The sequence below is a fragment of the Macaca nemestrina genome, chromosome 9 (assembly GCF_043159975.1).
Source record: "Macaca nemestrina isolate mMacNem1 chromosome 9, mMacNem.hap1, whole genome shotgun sequence".
NCBI lineage: Eukaryota > Metazoa > Chordata > Mammalia > Primates > Cercopithecidae > Macaca > Macaca nemestrina.
The window spans coordinates 64091067-64107825 of record NC_092133.1 but is presented as its reverse complement, the minus strand read 5'-3'; the positions used below and the strand labels follow the sequence as shown (position 1 = coordinate 64107825).

The following is a 16759-nucleotide window of genomic DNA, read 5'->3' as shown; positions in this document are numbered from 1 at the left end:
GGGCTTAAGTGATCTGCCAGCCTCGGCCTTCCAAAGGGCTGGGATTAAAGTCGTGAGCCACCTCAATTAGCCTCAATGAGTAATTCACAAGGAACATTTTGAAGACATTTTTTATCATCAGGACTTGGGGTGGGGATACAAATGGCATTTCGTAGGTGGAGGCCAGGGATTTTTGTTTTGTTTTGTTTTTTTGAGACAAATTCTTGCTCTGTCACCCAGGCTGGAGTACAGTGGCGCAATCTTGGCTCACAGCAAACTCAGCCTCCTGAGTTCAAGTGATTCTCATGCCTCAGTATGCACCACCACACCTGGCTAATTTTTGTATCTTCAGTAGAGACAGGGTTTCACCATGTTGGCCAGGCTGGTCTCTTCTGAACTTCCAGCCTCAAGTGATCTGCCCACCTCAGCCTCCCAAAGTGCTGAGATTACAGGTGTGAGCCGCTGCACCTGGCCGGTCAGGGATATTGACAAACATCCTACAACGCACAGGAAAGTTCCCCACAGCAAATAAATATCAGCCCAAGGCCGGGTGCAGTGGCTTATGCCTATAATCCCAACACTTTGTAAGGCTAAGCAGGAGGATCGCTTGAACCCAGGATTTCAAGACCAGCCTGGACAACATAGTGAAAACCTGACTCTACCCAAAAAAAAAAAAAAAAAAAAAAAAGTCAAAAAAAACATTTAGCTAGGTATGCAGTACGTGCCTACGGTCTCAGCTACTCAGGAGGCTCAAGCAGGAGCCCAGGAGTTCAAGGCTGCAATGAGCTGTGATGGCTTGACAGAGTAAAACTGTCTCAGGGGGAAAAAAAAAAAAAATCCAGCCCAAAATGTCAATAGTGCCAAATTTAAGAAACTGCTGTAACAGAGCAATAACTTCTTTAACACACCTCTCCATTACTTGAAATTTCCAGTCTAAATGAAATTTAAGGGCTGGGCATGGGGGGGGCTCACGCCTGTAATCTCAGCACTTTGGCCTAGGCAGGAGGATCACCTGAGGTCAGAGGTTTAAGACCAGCCTGACCAACATGGTGAAACCCCATCTCTACTAAAATAACAAAAATTAGCTGGGCGTGGTGGTGGGCACCTGCAATCCCAGCTACTCAGTAGGCTGAGGCAGAATTGCTTGAACTCCAGACACGAAGGTTGCAGTGAGCCGAGATCCCACCACTGCACTCCAGCCTGGGTGACAAGAGCAAAACTCTGTCTCCCTCCCAAAAAAAAATTTAAGTTCATTCTCAATAATCACAATCAATGATATAATAGATGGTATAGAAATTCTCTTTCCTTCCGAAGTATCTAAATTTCACCAATATTTTCTCTTTTCATGGCTTCATTTTTAATGTTTTCTCATAAGTATCAAAAATCAAAAACCATTTTAGTGAACTTTCTGCCTAGTACACTGACTCACAAAAAAGCTTAGGTTATCCTATAAGTATTCTGTTCTTGTAATATTTACAAATTCAGTAAAATATTGATAATATTTACATACCCTCCCCATCCTCTGTTTCAGGGTACTATCCCCCACACTCTTGGTCCTTACTTATTTCTCCTTAAACAATATTGGTTCACTGCAACCTCTGCCTCCTGGGTTCAAGCAATTCTCCCCATCTCAGCCTCCCGTGTAGCTGGGATGACAGGCGCCTGCCACCACGCCTGGCTGATTTTTGTATTTTTTATTAGAGACAGGGTTTTGCTGTGTTGGCCAGGCTGGTCTTGAACTCCTGACCTGAGGTGATCCACCCACCTCGGCCTTTCAAGTGCTGGGATTACAGGTGTGGGCCACTGTGCCTGGCCTAGAAGCTTTCTTTTTTTTAGTCAGTTACCAGTGTGAGAATTAAAAGATAGACAAAGAATTACATGTGAATAATAATTGTAAACGCTAGCTGCTTTAACCATTACCATAAATGAAAACTCAGAAAAGCAAAATTAATCAGCTGGACGTGGTGGCTCACACCTATAATCCCAACACACTGGGAGGCTGAAACAGGCCGATCACGAGGTCACGAGACCCATCCTTGCCAACATGGTTAAACCCATCTCTACTAAAAATACTGATCATGGTGGCACGTGCCTGTAGTCCCAGCTACTTGGGAGGCTGAGGCAAGAGAATTGCTTGAAACCGGGAGGTGGAGGTTGCAGGGAGCCAAGATCGCGCCACTGCACTACAGCCTGGCAACAGAGTAAGACTCCATCTCAAAAAATAATAATAATAAATAAATGTATATAAACAGGATTAGAAGAGGTTACATCTTATAAGTGATTGAATCTTTTTTCAGTTTAACAATAAAAAATGTATTCTCCATAACTAGTGAATCAAGTTTTTGTAGTTAGATTTAAGATCAAAGTAAGTTCTAGTTACTTGCTGATCTTCTGATAGTGTCAATGTCTGTGCTACATGGAGATTTTATAATGCCAGTGTCCTAGCTCCAATTCAAGAAACCTTTAAGTCATATTTCACCGGTCTTCAAAACCATGCGGCAGTGCCACTAGCAAGAGTAGGTTAAAACAGTAAATCTTCACTAATCCATAATTAACAAAAAATAACTTTATTTATTCAATCCAGGTATGAACCAGTTGTCTGCTCTAAAAGCTAGATATAGATGACCATCGTTATTACGGATATATGAAGTAAAAAGTTCAAATTGAAAGTTTTAAATTAAAAATTCTCGATAGCCTGAAAACTTTTCAAATTCAGTTTAGTAATCATATTCAAGAATTTATAATATAATTTTCCCACTTCACACTAATGCCCATTTAATGTACCACAACCTGGATAAAACAAAAATTACATGGGGCGGGGGGGTGTAGTGACGGGGTCTCACTATGTTGCCCAGGCTGGTCTCAAACTCCTGAGTTCAAGAGATCTTCCTATCTCAGCTTCCCAAAGCACTGGGATTATAGGCGTGAGCCACTGCATCCAAAAACTTACTTTTCTTTAAAGACAGTCACCAATTTAAGTAACACAATTTATCCTGAATTAGCAGAGCTTCTCTTGTAGTCAGGTAAATACACCACATGGTCGGAAAGCAGATGAGGCCACTGTTTAGCTAAAATTTAGGTTCACTGGCCGGGCACGGTGCCTGGCACCTGTAATCCCAGCACTTTGGGACGCTGAGATGGGCGGATCACAAGGTCAGAAGTTCGAGACCAACCTGGCCAACATAGTGAAACCCCATCTCTACCAAAAATACAAAAATTGGCCTGGCATGGCAGCATGCGCCTGTAGTCCCAACAACTCGGGAGGCTGAGGCAGGAGAATCGCTTGAACTCGGGAGGTGGAGGTTGTGTGGTGAGCGGAGATCACGCCACCGCACTTCAGCCTGGGCAACAGAGCGAGACTCCATCTCAAAAAAAAAAACAACTAGGTTCATTAACTTCTGGATTCATTAAAGTCGTCCCTATTCACATTTTCTAACAATTAAGGGGGAAAAAAGCCAGTAATACACGATTCTCTCGCTGGAAGCCATCCTCCTCAGCAAACTAACACAAGGAACAGAAAACCAAACACAGCATGTCCTCACTCATAAGTGAAAATTGAACAATGAGAACACATGGACACAGGGTGGGGAACACCACACACTGGGGCCTGTCAGGAGGTGGGGGCAAGGGGTGGAAGAGCATTAGGACAAATATCTAATGCATGTGGGGCTTAAAACCTAGATGACAGGTTGACAGATGCAGCAAACCACCATGGCACATGTACACCTATGTAACAAACCTGCGTATTCTGCACATGTATCCCGGTACTTACATAAAATAAAATGACTCTTTCAAGTATATGTACCTCCTCCAAGTTTAACAATAACAAATTTTGTAATTTCTTTCCAAAAGACTAAAATACAGGAAAGAAAAGTTTTCTAATGACTAAATCTCTTGAGAATGGTATAATGCATTATTAAACTTTATACGCTAAAGCAAAGCTGTACAACAGGTATATAATGTGAGACATACATATAACTTTGTTTCTTTTAGTAACTACATTACAGTGAAAACTTTGGCCAGGCACGGTGGCTCACGCCTGTAATCCTAGCGCTTTGGGAGGCAGAGGCAGGTGGATCACTGGAAGTCAGGGGTTCAAGACCATCCTGGCCAACTTGGTGAAACCCTGTCTCTACTAAAAATACAGAAATTAGCTGGGCATGGTGGCAGGCACCAGTAATATCCCAGCTACTCGGGAGGCTGAGGCAGGAGAATCACTTGAACCTGGGGGGCAAAGGTTGTGATGAGCCAAGATCATGCCATTGCACTCCAGCCTGGGCAACAGAGCAAGACTCCATCTCAAAAAAAAAAAAAGAGAAAAAGTAAAAACTTCAAAAAATATACATATATTTTTGAAACACTCTTGCTCTGTTGCCCAGGGTGGAATGCAGTAGCAGATCATCGTTCACTTTGAGTCTTGAGCTCCTGAGCTTAAGGGATCTTCCCACCTCAGACTCCTGAGTGGCTAGGTCTACAGGTGCACACCACCATGCTCAGCAAATTTTATTATTTATTTTGTAGAGACGGAGTCTCATTATGTTGCTCAGGCTGGTCTCAAACTCCTGGGCTCAACTGATCCTCCTACCTTGGCCTCCCAAAGTGCTGAAATTACAGGCATGATGCAACATGCACAGCCCAAAATACATTTTATTTAACCCAGTATCAAAAGTACTTCAAAAGTAAGAATTCAAAATTAATTTTAAAAAGTATTTTTTCCATATAAAAACCAATATTTAACATTTGATAAATAAAACTAATGAAATACTTTGTATTTTCCATACTGGATCTCTAAAATCTGATATATCTTTTACACTTATTGCACATGTAAATATATTTCAAGTACTCAACAGCCACATGTGGCTAGTGGCTTCTGAACTGGACAGTGCAACTATACAGAATAAGGCTCCTCTGCAATTTGCTGACAAAAATGCAACCCAAGAATCTTCCCATTCTCTAATTAGAAATGATTTTTCAGGCACATCCTTGTTAAAATTTGACTACAGAACACCAAAGTAATGTTATAACGCCTTTACAATCTCTAATAAAATATTAAACATCACAAGTTATGTTACTTTTATATGGTGTACAAACCTCTTTAAAAAGCCCAGGCAGAATAATGACCATTGCTGAAGGGCAAATTTTAAAAATATGAAACTGTCTCTTTGAAAATAAGCTCACTCTAAAATGAAGTAGATGATAGTCCTTCTCTAGGAATAAGGGAATTCTGGCCATAATGAGTGATGTTCCTCCGCCACAGTAGCAGCATCCACTTTACTAAACAATGAACGATAACCTTAAGGTGGCTATATATGAACAAAATACATTTTCATGAGAGAAAGCCAAAGAAACAACCAGAAGAGTTCATAGTACCTTTGCAAACTTGAAGAATGGTCTTGGATCTTTTCTGAAATATTCAATATCAAACATCGCTTGAGGATCTGGAAGATCTGGGAAGTCTACAGCAAGGCGAGCATAAATACCATCCCTTGACCTGAAGTCAGGTATTCCACATGAAACAGACACCTAAAATGTGCATGGCATAATTTGTAAAATTAAATCTTCTACCTTTACAGGAACTAGCTAGCTCTCTTACCATATAATTAGCTAAGAGTTGAGAAAGAAAATTTTAGAATGAAACGTCTTTTAAGAAATAAAAATATGCCGGGCGCGGTGGCTTCACGCTTGTAATCCCAGCACTTTGGGAGACCGAGGCAGGTGGATCACCTGAGGTCGGGAGTTCAAGACCAGCCTGACCAACATGGAGAAACCCCCGTCTCTACTAAAAATACAAAATTAGCCGGGGTGGTGGCACATGCCTGTAATCCCAGCTACTCGGGAGGCTGAGGCAGGAGAATCGCTTGAACCCGGGAGGCGGAGGTTGCGGTGAGCCGAGATCGCGCCATTGCACTCCAGCCTGGGCAAAAAGAGTGAAACTCTGTCTCAAAAAATAAATAAATAAATAAATAGCCGGGCGCGGTGGCTCAAGCCTGTAATCCCAGCACTTTGGGAGGCCGAGACGGGCGGATCACGAGGTCAGGAGATCGAGACCATCCTGGCTAACACCGTGAAACCCCGTCTCTACTAAAAATACAAAAAACTAGCCGGGCGAGGTGGCGGGCGCCTGTAGTCCCAGCTACTCCGGAGGCTGAGGCAGGAGAATGGCATAAACCCGAGAGGCGGAGCTTGCAGTGAGCTGAGATCCGGCCACTGTACTCCAGCCCGGGCTACAGAGCAAGACTCCGTCTCAAAAAAAAAAATAAATAAAAATTTAAAAAAAAAATAAATAAATAAATAAATAATAAAAATACAACCCTACCCCTTTTTTTTTTTTTTTTTTCTTTTCCGAGACGGAGTCTCGCTCTGCCGCCCAGGCTGGAGTGCAATGGCCGGATCTCAGCTCACTGCAAGCTCCGCCTCCCGGGTTCACACCATTCTGCTGCCTCAGCCTCCTGAGTAGTTGGGACTACAGGCGCCCGCCACCGCGCCCGGCTAGTTTTTTGTAGTTTTTAGTAGAGACGGGGTTTCACCGTGTTAGCCAGGATGGTCTCGATCTCCTGACCTCGTGATCCGCCCGTCTCAGCCTCCCAAAGTGCTGGGATTACAGGCTTGAGCCACCGTGCCCGGCCACAACCCTACCCTTATTTCAGAAATAAAACTCCCAAATAACTGAGTAGAATTAAATACACCTCATATTCCATCTTTAACACAAATAAGGAATTTTTAAGTCAGGCTAATTTTAAGCCTTTTAAGCATTTAGCCAACAAATTAAAGCAAATACAATTTGAGAAGAAAATAAACCATTTCAGTAAATTATTTTAAGGAGAAAGTAGGGAAGAATTTTTTTTTTTTTTGAGATGGAGTCTTGCTCTATTGTCCAGTCTGGAGTGCAGTGGCATGATCTCAGCTCACTGCAAGCTACACCTCCCAGGTTCACACCATTCTCCTGCCTCAGCCTCCCGAGCTGCTGGGACTACAGGCGCCCGCCACCACGCAGGGATAATTTTTTGTATTTTTAGTAAAGACGGGGTTTCACCGTGTTAGCCAGGATGGTCTCAATCTCCTGACCTTGTGATCTGCCCACCTCGGCCTCCCAAAATACTGGGCTTACAGGTGTGAGCCACCGTGCCTGGCCTTTTGTTCTTTTTTTTTTTTAAGACACTTTCGCTCTAATGCCAGGCTGGAGTGCAGTGGTGCCATCATGGCTCACTGTGGCCTCAACTTTTCCGGCTCAAGCAATCCTCCCACCTCAGCCTTCTGAGTAGCTGGGACTACAAGTACACATGAGCACACCAGGCTAATTTTTTGTAGAGACAGGGTCTATGTTGCTCAGGGTGATCTCGAACTCCAGGGCTCAAGTGATCCTCCCACTTTAGCCTCCCAAAGTGCTGGAATTACATGCATGAGGCACTCCACCAGCCAAGAATTTCTATTACAGAAAAATAATTCCGCCGGGCGCGGTGGCTCACGCCTGTAATCCCAGCACTTTGGGAGGCCGAGGCGGGCGGATCACAAGGTCAGGAGATCGAGACCACGGTGAAACCCCGTCTCTACTAAAAATACAAAAAATTAGCCGGGCACGGTTGTGGGCGCCTGTAGTCCCAGCTACTCGGGAGGCTGAGGCAGGAGAATGGCGGGAACCCGGGAGGCGGAGCTTGCAGTGAGCCGAGATGGCGCCACTGCACTCCAGCCTGGGCGACAGAGCGAGACTCCGTCTCAAAAAAAAAAAAAAAAAAAAGAAAAATAATTCCAAAGAAATTGCTCCTTTAGTTAGGATTCTATTACCTCAATACTACAATTTTCTATTTTCATTAAAAAAACAATGTATAGCCAGGCGCGGTGGATCACACCTGTAATCCTGGCGCTTTGGGAGGCCAAGGCGGGCAGATCACGAGGTCAGGAGTTTGAGACCAGCCTGGCCAATATGGCGAAACCCTGTCTCTACTAAAAATACAAAAATTAGCTGGGTGTGGTGGCGTGTGCCTGTAATCCCAGTTACTCGGGAGGCTGAGGCAAGAGAACTGCTTGAACCCGGGAGGCAGAGGTTGCAGTGAGCCAAAAGACTGCGCCACTGCACTCCACCAGCCTGGGCAACAGAACAAGACTCTGTCTCTCTTGAAAAAAAAAAAAAAAAAAAAAAGGAAACAAACACTGTACAGGCCAGGAGACGCTGAGGTTGCAGTGAGCCATGATGGCACCACTGCACTCCAGCCAGGGCAACACAGCAAGACGCTGTATCCAAAAAAAAAAAAAAAGTGTAATATTTCAATTATTCATTTCTTTGAGACTTATGCACTAATCGTACAAAAAAATCCTGACATTTCAGATAGCGATTCCAGAAGTTATTGTTTCATCATCTTACCAGAGTTGACTCCAATTTGACCTGGAGTCAAGGTCAATTCAAGTTAAACAAACTTGTCTACATCGTTATCTGTGAGCAAAACATTCTCCTGATGATCATCTAAGATTATGCAACACCCTTTCACAACTCGGAACAGCAGAAAACAGGACAAAATTTTACAGCAGTTGCTCTGGCTGCTAACATGTAATATACTCTGCATAAAACACACACTATGCAATAGCCTTAGGTAACTAATTAGCTGCAACCCTAACGTAGATCAAAGAGAACATGTCGCCACAATCACATCATCTTAATTAAAACGGAAGGAAGGCAGGAATCTGTTATCTTCCCAACGTTAAGTTTTTCACTTGTGAATACCAAGTAGGTTTCCAGTTTCTCATAAAGATCGAACAAATAGCCAATTTCTCCATCAGACTCTGACATCCCTTAACAAAAGCAGTTTCAATTCCCTGCATCTCCTGTAGGAGCTGTAATAAAATGCAGGTAAAAATCTTGCCTTAACTCCATTTACCCAGTGTGCTATAAATAAGCAGAAGCAAATATTTTTTTAAGGCTGTTGGAGAGGTTTTAAAAATCTGAACTAATTTAGCAACTGCTGCTGCACTCAGTTTTTGGCAGTTTCCAAACATCCATTATCACGTAAGGATAAATCTTTCTAAACCAGAAAAATGCTTCCTACTTGGAAAAGGCATGAGAAAATACATATACGACTTCCCACATTTACTAGTCTTACATACCCCAGCTCCAGTTAGAACTATAATTTTTTTGCACTCTTGCAGTAATTTCACAGCATCTTCAATTGTATTAATATCTTTTCTTTTTTTCCTTTTTGGTGGTTCTGAAAGGATATTAATAACAATCTGCCACAGTGTCATATCATCCAACTCAGGTGGAGGAATTGTTTCCGGCAATAAATCTTTAAGAATTGTTCGAGGATCTGTGCCAATCATAAGATGTTGCTGAACAAAAGTATATGGACCTACAATAAGGAGGAAAAGACTTAAAGTCAACTTATCAAGTAACTAAAAATCTCATTTATTTTCTGAAGTAATGAGTTAGTAACCTGTGAGGATTTTTTGCAAAGTAAGAAAATGCAATTTAATGGTATTCTATTCTCAGTACACCCTCAAAATTAATGCTATATCCCAATGAGATTAGGAAGATCTAATCAAGAGTTGGGAAGACCCCCTTGAGCTATAAGTATATATTTTAAGAGTCTAATTAACAACTAGAATTAAGTTCTTATGGTTAATACCTAGAAATACACAGTAACAAAAGTATTTACCAAAGGGTTCTACAAATCAACACAGAAAAGATCTTACCAGTCCTAAAAGCCTGTATTACTTATCATTAAAACCACACAGGAAAAATAAATGAAAATCTATACATAACTGCCATCTTAATTTTTTTCCGGTAATTTTTCAATTTGATCTTAACCAATCTTCCAAGATAATACATACAATGTTGATGTTCTGAGAATTAATCATTTTCTTTTACCCTGAAATTGCTCAAACCAGCTCCCTAGCTTGAGAAAACCAAAAAAAATTAATAAATAAATCAGACACCAAAGAGAAACTGATCTTCACTGTTTAAATAGTCAAGCCATTTGTAAGAGTGAGAACATAAAAAGATCCACTTTCAAGATGGTTACGTTATACCTTTGGTATAAAAAAACTGATAATGCTTTCTATATCGAAATACTTTCCCGTTTCATTCACATATTTATTAAGTATTTACTGAGCACAAACTATGTGCCAGGCACTTTTTTAGGCACTGACAAGACAGGAGTATACAAGTCAGTCAAAAATTCCTGCTCCCATCGAGCTTATATTCTAGACCAGGAAACAATACAATTTAAAAAATAAGATACAGAGCTTGTCAAGAAGTGGTAAGTGTAAAATAAAGTGAAAAAAACAAAGAAGGAATATGAAGTGAGGGAGGAAGATATTCTAACTGGATGAAGAACACTACACAAAAAGGGTACAAATGAGGCTGGGAGAGGTGGCTCATGCCTGTAATCTCAGCACTTTGGGAGGCTGAGGCGGGCGGATCACCTGAGGTCGGGAGTTCAAGACCAGCCTGACCAACATGGTGAAACCCCGTCTCTACTAAAAATACAAAATTAGCCGGGCATAGCGGTATATGCCTGTAATCCCAGCTGCTCAAGAGGCTGAGGCAGGAGAATCGCTTGAACACGGAAGGCGGAGGGTGCGGTAAGCCGAGACTGCGCCATTGCACTCCAGCCTGGGCAACAAGAGCGAAACTCTGCCTCAAAACAAAATTATCAAAAAACATACATTTACTCTCTAAAGTTAACAGCTCTGAGCCATACCTATCCGTGGCCTTGGAGTCCAGTCACTAGAGCTTGCATGTGAGGCTCTATCCTCCTCATCACTTTCACAAGAATGAAAACCATTAGTGATAATTTCATCACCGAACAGAAGGTTATCTGCAAAAGAAACCAAGTCAGTCAAGGCTGCCAAAACAATATGCACCTAAAATGTATGAAGACCTATAAACGGTTATAGAGCAATCATTTTCATCGAGTACAGCATTTAACATTTATACTGCATGTGTAAAGAATGCCTATGGGGTCAGCTTGCACTGTTCATTGGAACAGTTTCTTCATCTTTAGGAATTCTGCTCAGACTCAGTTTCAGCCAAAATCTAAAAATAAATTAAGTCTACTTAACAAACAGAAAAAGAGGCCGGGCGCGGTGGCTCAAGCCTGTAATCCCAGCACTTTGGGAGGCCGAGACGGGCGGATCACGAGGTCAGGAGATCGAGACCATCCTGGCTAACACCGTGAAACCCCGTCTCTACTAAAAAATACAAAAAACTAGCCGGGCGAGGTGGCGGGTGCCTGTAGTCCCAGCTACTCGGGAGGCTGAGGCAGGAGAATGGCGTAAACCTGGGAGGCGGAGCTTGGAGTGAGCTGAGATTCGGCCACTGCACTCCAGCCTGGGCGACAGAGTGAGACTCCGTCTCAAAAAAAAAAAAAAAACAAAAAAAAAAAACAGAAAAAGATAGCCGGGCGCGGTGACTCATGCCTGTAATTGTAGAGCTCTGGGAGGCCAGGGCAGGTGGATCACCTGAGGTCGGGAGTTCAAGACCAGCCTGACCAATATGGAGAAACCCCCGTCTCTACCAATAATACAAAAAGTAGCCAGGCATGGTGGCTCATGCCTGTAATCCCAACTACTGAGGAGGCTGCGGCACTAGAATGGCTTGAACCCGGGAGGCGGAGGTTGCAGTGGGCTGAGAGGTGAGCTGAGATCGCGCCATTGTACTACAGCTTAGCGAAACCCCGTCTTTAAAAAAAAAAAGAAAGAAAATAATCTAGCTAGAATGTATCAATCACAAACAACAGCATTAGTGAAACGTGTAATAAATGGGCATTTACACAAAAATGTCATTCAAATATAACCTTGGCAATGCGCACGTTAAACTCTCACATAATACTAAACAGGTATCTCTGCAGTTTCTTCTATTAAACAGTATCAATAACACTATTATTATTAGGTAAATAATAAATTAATATTCAACTGTGTTGCTTGAAATCAGGGTCTCTTTACTAAACCAGTCCCTAAAAGCATATACTACTTTTTTTTTGAGACGAGGTCTCACTCTGTCGCCCACCCTGGAGTGCAGTGGCGCGATCACAGCTCACTGCAACCTCAAACTCGGGGGCAATCCTCCCACCTCAGTAGCTGGGACTACAGCTGTGCGACACCACGTCCGGGTTTTTCAATTTTTAGTAGAGAGGAGGTCTCGCTATGTTGCCCAGGCTAGTCTAAAACTCCTAGGCTCAAGAAATCCTCCCGCTTTGGCCTCCCAAAGTGCTGGGGTTACACGAAAGAGCCACCGCGCCCGGCCTGACCCAAGTATTGATAAATACGAACACATATCAAGGAGAGAAACTCCTCCTTGAGAGAAACAAAAATATGAAACCTGACGGGGCACGGTGGCTCACGCCGGTAATCCCAGCACTTTGGGAGGCCGATGCGGGCGAATCACGAAGTCAAGAAATCGAGACTATCCTGGCCAACATGGTGAAATCCTGTCTCTGCTAAAAATACAAAAATTAGCTGGGCGTGGTGGCGGGTGCCTGTAGTCCCAGCTACTCGGGAGGCTGAAGCAGGAGAATAGCTTGAACGGGACAGGCGGAGGTTGCGGTGAGCCGAGATCGCGCCACTGCACTTCAGCCTAGCGACAGAGAGAGACTCTGTCTCAAAACAAAACAAAACAAAACAAAAAACAAAAAACCTTGAAGAACATGACAATTGCAACATATCTGCTTCATTATGCTAGAAGTGTTAAATGTGTGTATCATTACTACGTACAAAAAGGTATGCTTGGCCCAAACACCGTTACCGTACAAGAGCAAAATTAGAATAAAATATGAACTGCTCTAAAAGTACTATCACTCTCCCATGCCTATTCCTAACTGCATTACAGAATTTTAATATCTTCAGAAACAGCCATGTTCTTTAAATTTTGCAGGCTGTGACTACAGAAACAGTTTTCCTCTTTTAAAAATTGTAACTTCAGGCATAAAAATATAGACCTTAAAAAAAAAAAACAGCAAACTGCACAGGTGTCAGTTTACAAAAAGCAATTGAAAACGCCGACCAACGGGACAGCCAAAAAGTTGCAGACTTAAGTGTGTTGGTGGGTGAAGAAAAGCAAATGAAAAATAAAATAAAATAAAGAAGAAAAAGGAAAGAAAAAAAAAAGCTCTAACAAAACCAATATGCTAAAAGAGTAAGAGGGTGAGAGAAACTTATTTTAAAGTGACTGCGAGAGTCTCCCGACCTGGCTACTGCGCAAAGCGCAAGGCCGCCCAGGCGGGTCACGGACGGAGGAAAAGAGCAAATCCACCAGCAGCTCGCGCAGCAGGAACGGCAGCCCCGGAGGAGCGCAGCTGAGCGGAGGGCCGTGGTGGGGAGGGGAACGCCGCAGAGCCTGCCCCGAGTCGCCGGCCGCCCTCAACCTCACACCAGTAGGAGCCCGGGGAAAGGGAGGAGGAGATGCGCAGTTCCGGCCGCCCGCACCCTGCGCACCTCGGTACCCAATCGCCGCCGCCGCCGCCTCTTCCTCCTCCTCGCCCTCGTCGTCGTCGTCTTCGTCGTAGAAGCTGTCGGCCAGCGGTGGCTCCCGAGATGGGCCCTGCAGGCCCGGCCCATTGTCTCCTTCCCCAGCCGCCGCAGTCGCCTGGGCCTCTTGCTCCCCGCCCGCCGCCGCCGCCTCTGCCTCCCGCCACAGCGCCGCCGCCGCAACCGGGCAGCCCCCGGCCGCCGGCACCTCACGCTCTGGGGCTGCCCCACCGGGCTCGCCCGGGCTCCGCTCGAGGCCAGGACCATCTCTCCGCGGCCTCTTGCGGAGCGGCTCCCCGGCGGGGGGCGACCCGGCCTCCCTCTCGGCCCCCGCCGCCGAGGGGGAGCCGCCGGGCTGAAGGGCGAGGGCCGCCTCGTCCGCCATCTTCCAACTGCCTCTCTGGCCCTCCTCCCTCGCCTCCTCTGCTCCCGCTCGACGCGCGGCACTGGCGCCCCCGCGGCTCCGGCTGCGGGAGATTTAAACCCCGTCACGTGACCCGCCCCATCGCCGCCCCCGCCCCCTCGGCGCTCCCGCCACCCACGCGGGCCAGACCACAACACTACGGGTCACGTGACGGGCGGAGGCTGTTGCATCTACCCCTCCGCCTGGGCTGGAAGCACGCTCGGCCCCGGCGGCCGCGGCCCTGCGCCTTTGTGGCGGGCGTGTAGTGCAACCAAATTCGCCCCTCGGCCGCTTTTTGAACTTCTCTTTGAAACCGACCTCAAATCACTACCGCCTGAACAGCTCAAGTTTTGGTCCGCCCTGGGAATTTCCACTTCTAGGTGAAGTGTACACCTGGCCTGCCTTAGCGTTGTCTAGCTTTAGCTAAGGGTTGAAACACAGCTGAAGCTGGCTAAGGACTTAGCTCCCTGAAATACGCTGGATAGTCGTTCTGTTTTGTTAATGGGTAGGAATAGAGGCAAAAGGAGAAGGCTCCCTTCCCACCCTCCTCACACCGTTCTGACAGCTCCTCTTTAGCTCCTTTTTCTGCTCCTAGCTTCTCTCCTTAGTCAGTTGCTTTTTCCCCTCTCTCCATCACTTGTAGGGTGGTATAGATTGTCAAATCCTGGGAAGACCTTTGACTTGGAGGTTTGGAGATCAGCCGATCTACTTTCTGGCCCCAGATTGGCTTCAAACGTGTGTGAATTCCCTCTTCTGGGCCTCAGTTTTCTCACGTGCAGAATGGGTTTGTTGGGTCGGTATGAGGAGAGCTCGGGAAGAAAATGGCTTGGCCTCCGTGGACATCGGCTCTTGGTTAAAATTTGGAGTCCTTCCTTTCTAGCATGAGCTATCTAACCTTTTCTAAAGTTAATTTTTCTCATGTCTTAAATTGTAATAATGAAGTACTTTAAAAGGTCATAGATTGGCCGGGCGCGGTGGCTCAAACCAAATTTAAATCCCAAATTTAAACCAAATTTAAACCAAAATTTAAATCCCAGCACTTTGGGAGGCCGAGACGGGTGGATCACGAGGTCAGGAGATCGAGACCATCCTGGCTAACATGGTGAAACCCCGTCTCTACTAAAAAAAATACAAAAAACTAGCCGGGCGAGGTGGCGGGTGCCTGTAGTCCCAGCTACTAGGGAGGCTGAGGCAGGAGGATGGCGTAAACCCGAGAAGCGGAGCTTGCAGTGAGCTGAGATCGGGCCGCTGCACTCCAGCCTGGGCGACAGAGCGACACTCCGTCTCAAAAAAAAAAAAAAAAAAAAAAGGTCATAGATTTAAATGAGATAACCAGATGTAAAATCAGGGGTACCTAGTAGTTTAAAAGGCTTAGTGGAAAGCCTTTCCACTTTCCTCTCTCCCTGAAATTCTGGGACACTGTGACTCCATATCTAACCTTAACTAAGGACCCATATAACCCATGGTAGATCTAGAGCCGGTGTTTGTTATGGCATCTCCCTGGAGCACAGCCTTTCTATCTGTTTAAAGGACCTCTATGAGTTTATGGTACACTGTCCCTTAAGCCGAGCGTGGGTTCTGGCCATACTGCATCAATTACTTGCGTGACTTTAGGCAATCAACTTAAAGCTGTTTCTTCATCCTTAAAATTAAAAAAATTAAAAATAGAATGTTGGAAATATATCACTAAGGTCCCATCTGCATCCAAAAGTCTTATTTCATCTGGTCACCACTATTCATTTCTGAAAGTGATCATCTCTAGTCCTAGAAGCCTTAAACCCATCTTTGGGAGCGTGGGGGACAAGGGGAGGGAGAGCATTAGGACAAATAGCTAATGCATGCGGGACTGAAAACCTAGCTGGATGCGGTGGCTCACGCCTGTAATCCCAGCACTTTGGGAGGCCGAGGCAGGCAGATCACCTGAGGTCGGAAGTTTGAGACCAGCCTGACCAACATGGAGAAACCCCGCATCTACTAAAAATACAAAATTAGCCGGGCGTGGTGGCACATGCCTGTAATCCCAGCCACTCAAGAGACTGAGGCCGGAGAATCGCTTGAACCCGGGAGGCAGAGGTTGCGGTGAGCCAAGATCGCGCCATTGCACTCCAGCCTGGGCTATAAGAGCAAAACTCCATCTCAAAAAAAATAAAACTTAGATGAGGGGTTGATTGGTGCGGCAAATCACTGTGGCTCACCTATAACTATGTAACAAACCTACACATTCTGCAGCTGTATACTGGAACTTAAATTTAAAAAAAAAAAAAAAAATCTTTGAAGCGTCTGTTCATACTGATCCCGCTGAAATCCATCTGACCAATCAATGACCAAATCCTGTTATCCTTCCTTTCTTCCTACACTCCTCCCAATTCCTGACTAGGCACCGCACTCCTAGTGGTTGACATACTTGGTCCTCCCCACTTTCTGTCTTATACTACAAAATATTTCATAAATTGACTCTCAGCTACATTGGTGGAATGCAATATATGAAATGTTGAGAGTCAGTAGCCCAATAAAATAGAAACAAAATTCCCAGCTTTTTTGAGAAAAAGATGTTTGTAAACTTATGAGCATCCTGTTATTCATTCATTCATTTATATGTATAGTGCATTATTGACACATGTGAAGTTTATGAACTACAAGGAACGTTATGTGATCAGTATTATTATTAGTATGCTGAGAGATCAGAGATGCAGTATGCTTTTCAGGTAGGATAAATGAGAGACAAAAATTGTATTAAAACAAAAACAAAAAATCCCGATTAGACTTCTGGTCTACCACTGGTGAAGAACTAACATTAAGGCCGGGTGCTGTGGCTCATGCCTGTAGATCCCAGCACTTTGGGAGGCCAAGGAAGGCAGATCACCTGATGTCAGGAGTTCGAGACCAGCCTGACCAGTATGATATAACCTCGGCCGGGCGCGG

General features: G+C 44.7%; 1 protein-coding gene across 2 annotated transcripts in view; it reads right to left on the bottom strand.

Moving 5' to 3' along the window:
* Window positions 1-13886, bottom strand: part of LOC105466131 (sirtuin 1) — a 35941-nt gene extending 22055 nt beyond the window's left edge. Inside the window, exons 1-4 of one of the 2 annotated variants that reach the window (XM_011715116.3) lie at window positions 13402-13886; window positions 10671-10787; window positions 9076-9317; window positions 5350-5502 (exon numbers count right to left, since the gene is read on the bottom strand). In XM_011715116.3, the coding sequence (XP_011713418.1) occupies window positions 5350-5502; window positions 9076-9317; window positions 10671-10787; window positions 13402-13819 (930 nt within the window). In that variant the 5' untranslated portion in view covers window positions 13820-13886. Of the gene's footprint in view, window positions 1-5349; window positions 5503-9075; window positions 9318-10670; window positions 10788-13401 lie in introns of those variants that run through there. The other variant, XM_024788031.2, reaches the window with a different exon arrangement.
* Window positions 13887-16759: the final 2873 nt, after the last annotated feature.